The sequence below is a fragment of the Falco naumanni genome, chromosome 5 (genome assembly GCF_017639655.2).
Source record: "Falco naumanni isolate bFalNau1 chromosome 5, bFalNau1.pat, whole genome shotgun sequence".
Taxonomy (NCBI): domain Eukaryota; kingdom Metazoa; phylum Chordata; class Aves; order Falconiformes; family Falconidae; genus Falco; species Falco naumanni.
The window spans coordinates 13,198,479-13,204,398 of record NC_054058.1 but is presented as its reverse complement, the minus strand read 5'-3'; the positions used below and the strand labels follow the sequence as shown (position 1 = coordinate 13,204,398).

The 5,920-nt window shown below is 41.1% G+C and overlaps 1 protein-coding gene across 1 annotated transcript in view; it reads right to left on the bottom strand.

Moving 5' to 3' along the window:
• Positions 1-3,345: 3,345 nt before the first annotated feature.
• The window catches only part of LOC121088737 (zinc finger CCCH-type antiviral protein 1-like), a 29,008-nt gene continuing 26,433 nt past the window's right edge, over positions 3,346-5,920 (bottom strand). Inside the window, exon 14 of the mRNA XM_040595242.1 lies at positions 3,346-5,310. Within this exon, the coding sequence (XP_040451176.1) occupies positions 5,024-5,310 (287 nt within the window). The 3' untranslated portion in view covers positions 3,346-5,023. The remainder of the gene's footprint in view (positions 5,311-5,920) is intronic.

Genomic DNA, 5,920 nt, shown 5'->3' with positions numbered 1-5,920 from the left:
TGACTACTTTGTATGCATGGATGAAGCCTTAAATGGATTATTGAGCTTAATTTTGTAAACCTTAACAGTATGGGTCCCCTTTGCTTCCATGAATGTGACAAGGAGCTTTTTCGTTCAAGTAGTACTACATATTTTGCCCATAAACAAAACCTAGTTTTCTGCCTTATTTTCCCCTGATTTTTTTTTTTCTAAAATACTCCAAGCATTCTGTCTTGCTTTACCAAACTGAATCATTTTCAATTACCATTATGGAGAATAATTAACAAGTAGGTAGCTCAGTGGGAAGAACTTGACCAAGGATCATTCTGATCCTAAAGCCTCACCTTTTTATATCTCAGCAGGAGCAGCTGAAGAGTAGTTGATATAAACTTTGTATAAATACCTGCTGCTTATAAAAAGAGATGTTGTTTTCGCACAGGTTATGCAAACACACACATCTCCCTCCTTACTTTTGTTCTGTCTTTGCCACACCTGTTCAAATTAGCAGGCCATCCCTTCCTGCCTCCATGGCACTTATTTTTCTGGATTAAGAGGGGCAGAGGTAATAGTCCTTTGTACTGTGCATCAGAATTTGAGCCTGGGCAGTAACTCCCCTGCCAGCACTGCATCAGAAAACGTCTACTTTTAACTTTGGTGGTATTTTTGATGATCCCCAGAGTGGCTGCAAGGGCAATACCCTCTGCTTTACAAACCTTTTCTGAACTGCTTTCTTTGTCATCTCTGCTGAGCCCATGTACACCGTTACCTTGCTTACCTCTAGCTCTTCTTCAGCGTTAGCCGCTTCTTGCAGCCTAGTGCAATAAAACAGGGAGCTGGTGATGGTCTGTTGGGCTTGACTACTGTCAAACCTGGTACTGCAGCTTTTGTGACAATTCTGTTAACATCAAGCAAGCTGACCAGCTATCATAACAAGTACATTGGTTTTGAGTAAATTTTTTTTGTTTGCAAATCAAGACCAGATTTATTAAGCCAGGGTGACGCATGTTATTCTAAACTAGTTTTCAACCTGTGTTGTCCTGATAAAGGCATACATACAGGTCTTTTCAAATACAAAATGAAGGCCTCAATCAGCTGCAGGAACCTCTGCAAGTGATAGCTTCTTTAACTTGTTTGTACGCATAGCTACTGAGACCCTTCACGAGGATATTGTGCCTACCTGTGTACAGCCATGGTGCAGTCTCAAAGGACACAACAACACTTGGCAGCACGAATGGGCTTGTTGCGAGGCCTCAAGTCTTTTTCCTGAAAAACGGCGTTGCGTTTGTCTTGCAGACTCCCAGCCACAGCTGCTGTATCTTTGAGATGTGAGAACCCAAAGAGCAGCTGTGCCAACAGGCTGCACGTTCACAGCTTTCACGTCTTCAGAGCTGTCACCAATGTAGTTTCTTTTTTTTTTTTTTTGCAGATGCTTGAATGTGTCAGGAAGTAAAATAAAGCCCCAGGGCCTTGCAAGAACTAGGAAACTGTGCTCATACTATTCCATTTCACAGATACCTCAAAACACACTCTGTCTTTAATACTTGAAGGGTTTGGGGCAGAGTGGAGGGAGGAGACAACTAACAGAGCTGCTGACCAGATGACTTCTAGGGTCACATCTGGCCTACACTTCCTTGGAAGTGAACGAGCTGGTTGGCACCCAGCTCAGAGTGATAGACTGAAAAAAATTATATTCGGAGCTAAATGCAACAAACTTGCCAATATTTTTTTTTCCCAAATAAACATTTATAAGGGTGCTGCTCACAACACATTCTGTGATACTATTCTATAAGCTTTTTCTGTGTCTTGAAACATGAGAAGTAGTTACTCAGTTTAAAGACAGGAACCAAAAGAAGGTACCCAGAAGTCAAGAGCAGCAGTACCTGTGCTCATGAATAGCCTCTGTAATGCTGTGTGTAAAAGAAAGTGAAGCTACTGGACTAAACACAGAATGTGCTCTTAGCAAATGCAGTTTTCGCCTTTTCTGAACAACCTTGTTCTGCAACTATTGAACTCCCTGAAAGCCATTGATAAGATTGTAATATAAGGCTTGTGAATGAGGCAGATACACGAGGGCAGCCAACAGCCTGCTTTTAGCTGACCCAGAAATTCAAGAAAAGCATCAGCAGTGACAAATCCAAGTGCTGTTATCACATATAGACTATTTCAGACAAAAACCTGGCACACAAGTGGCAGTTTGAATAGACAGCGCGAGGACTGCCAGAAAAAAAGCAGTGTGGTTTCTGCTCAGAGTCACTAGGAACAAAAAGAACTACTTCCAAAATTCTGTTGGTTATCATGAGAATATCGATTTATTTGGCCTTAACCCCTTGAAGCTGGCTTGTTGCAGCAACAACTGGAACCATAACTCAGCCCAGTGGCTACACAGCTGCCGCGCAAGGCATTAGCATTCTGCCTTGCCTCCCACACGCAGCGTTTTGCCAGGCTCAGAGGGCAAAGGATCACTGTCAGCCTGTGGTGAGCACAGCGTTTCTCTTTCGAGGGGGTTTTCTTAGCATCAGTTAGGAAGAGGCTGAGGTACCAGTAGGTGGGAGAGCTCCATGCTCCTGCATTCAGAGTACATTTTTTTCTAGCTTTCCTCCCTCTTCAACTCAGTTACCTAGACTGAAGTTCTTGTCTTCCTTCCGTCCCCAGAGCAGCTCTCGCCTACAGTGCAACCCCGCCACCAATTAAGTAGCCGAGATTCTGTGCATGGGAGACTTGTACCCCCATCTTGCAGCATTTTTTGCCAGACCTGTGGGAATGCAGTTTTGACATTGTGAAGCACAGCACTGGAGTTCCCGTTTCTTCCCTTCGCCTTCCTCTAGATGTTGTGAATTGGACTGATTTTAAGTTGTCAGCACCTCACTGGCATTTGCCATATACTTGCCTGTCGTATAGCTTACAGGAGTGGGGGGAAGTGCTGCACTGTGTCTTCCAGGTGCTTGGTTCAGATTCTTTAAAAGTTACTCATTTAGATACTCAAAAAAGTACATCCTTACAGTAAGTCAATACCTGACTACTAAAGCCAGTAGTTCTACTACTTCACCTTATTCTTTCCCCTTTTTTTAGGACTTTAACTGCTCAGAGCAGCTGTTTATTGACATGGAATCCACAGCACTCCATATTCAAGGTATCTTAGGAAGTTCATTTACAGAACCATTCTCCACAAATCAGACTGTATTCTAGCCTTCATACTTGGCTAAGTGTCTACACTAAAATGCAAAACTGTATCTGTGCAGGTCCCTGGTTTAGAGACAGATGAAAGAAAGACACCGAGCACATGTTTTAAGTGGCTAGTTTACTAGGTCTGGTTAGTTGTGCCTAAGTTTACATATGGAGACAAAGTGCACACTAACAAGCAAAAAGTGAGTGAAAACATTTTATTTGCAAATATAGCAAAACTCAAATGATTCGGGAACTCTACAGGCAAATGAGTAAGAGAAAGTTTAAGAACTGCTAAAATCTTCCCCTTTTAATGCATTACTGATGCATGTCTGCATTTCATTCTAAGACAGTCATTTTAGTAAGATTTCCCAGTTTAATCTATTTCCCCATCATCTTCATAACTTATAAACTTCAAATAGTACATGTGGTTTGACAGATTAGATGCAAATAACTGGGAGGCTGTTTGTGTTACTTTGAAGCACATCTGACAGCAAAAATTACTGCTGCTCTATCCTCAGCAACGCTCTCCCTCTTAACAGCTAGACTGCCTGAATAAGACATCCTGGTACAGAGGGTCTTCAGTTTGATTAACTTACAAACTCCTGATTAAAACTCAGTAGAAGCTCTATGTGAGCTTCTGTATTTTCTTTTGGGGACAATAAAAAGTATGTAACTTAATAAGAAAAGGGCTTAATCACTGTTAGTAGGGTTGCACATCACTGACAGAGACAAAGGAAGTTTGTCAAAAGCAGACTCAGGGAAGCAGTACTAGGACCACCCGCAGCCACCTCAAAGCACAAAAAGGAACTACACTTGTCAGTGAGTTCTCAGCAAGTTGCCCAATGCAATGTGGGCAACAAAACGCATATACGAAGTGTCTTAGGACAGCAGTTCTACCACTGGCCTCGAGAGAACATAACTGGTCTCTTCCAGTCTCTTCCAGTCACGTCGTATTTCTGGAAAAACGAAAATTAACATATACAAGTAGGACAGAAAATATCAATGCTTCTTTTTTTCCTGTCCTACCACATTTGCTAAGCAAATGTTCACATTGAGAAAATACGTGGCCACATAGACTTGAAAGTCTGCCTTATTGTGACACGGCCTTTATACTCTTACAGCCATTAGTTGCAGCCAAACCACCACATCTAGTACTGCATATTCCTAGGCTGTGACTTAGACAATTTCACTTGGGCTCCGTTTATGTATAGGTCACACAGCAAGTTGCAGCAGATCTGCAAAAACACCTTGATCCAACAATTTTCTGGTCCAAACAGTAGCTGCCATGGTACAGATGAAACCTTTCCACTTGAGAACTTACGACATAGATTTAAAATACGCTTCATTATTTTTGTTACACCATCTTAAACTTGAAACTAGTATCAGCGTTAACAAACAAGCTTTGAAAACAAAGCCAAGTTATTCTTACATATGCTGACTTGTGTAGAATTGTGATAGACAAGAGGATCAAGAACAGCCATATTCCGCACTGAAAAGAATCTTTGGCTACTAAAAACCTGACAGCTTCCTTAAAACCTACTGTGCTATAGGTTTTTCTTTTATCTGAACCGTTTGCAAAGAGAAATCCTTTCTACTCTATTTCTAAGAAAAAGCATTTACAATTATTTGCCCACCAAAGTTGTAACATTTCATTTCCTATCCCACAATTCTGATTTTTCTGCTATGGTTATCCAGATGTCTACACTTCATTTAAGAGGAAGAGAAGAGAACGCAATTAGTCTCAACAAATGTAACATCTATTTTGCCGGCCCTCCTCAATACAGAAATTCTTTGGATTAACTTTCCAAATGATTCTATTAAAAAGAAAGAAGTCAGAGCATGGACAAGAAGATGAGAGATACAAACTGCTTGGATCCCTCTAAGATAAAACACAATTTTTTTCTTCCTCCTTATACTCTATTACATACTCTGGGTAAATCTGGTATTTTTCAAAGACAACAAAAATGGAGGGATTTAACTCATTGTCCACACAGCTATCATAAAACCGAAGTCCGTCAACAGACTTTGCTGGGGGGCGAACGTAGGTTGCATTGCCTTTAACATAATCTCCAACCAATACACGAGCCACGAACATGATGTTGGTTGTTTTCACCGCAGACTGACAGTATGCATGGGAATAGGAAGCATCTCTAGCAAAGTAACTTCCTAGAAAATGATATGAAAACATGGTTATGAGGAATTATGTATAAAGCAACAGAAAAACCTGAGCATCCTTTTGTTTTTCAGGAGGTATCTGACCCAACTGTCGGGTCTCCTCTTACTCAGTTTACTTAATACCACAGAAGTTTATGTGGTGAAAAGGATTTTCACCACATAATTTCCATTCAGAATTTGCTAATCTAGGACTAGTTTCCAAAAAAACTGAAACACAAACCGCTACAGGTATGTGTGTTATGATGAGAGGGACAGACAAGAAAACATGAGGACCTTCCATGATCTTACTGAGGGAACGCACACCCTTCTCGCTCCCTGCTATGAAGACTAATGGCCATTTCTCTGGCAAGTTCAAATTATGACCTTGAGCCTTCAGAAGATCCCACCTATAGCAACAACAGCTTTTTCAGATCCCTACATTAATTATCTTAACACCTTGCGAAAAGACTTACCCCCACACAAAGCAAATTCCTCTCCAGAGGGAGGGAATACTGTAATACCAATTCCCACCTCTTTTTTTCAACTCCCTCTATAGTGAAAGACTTAAAAAACTTTGCTGGCTGCAGTATCAGGGAAGTCTAAGTAGATGTCTAACACACAG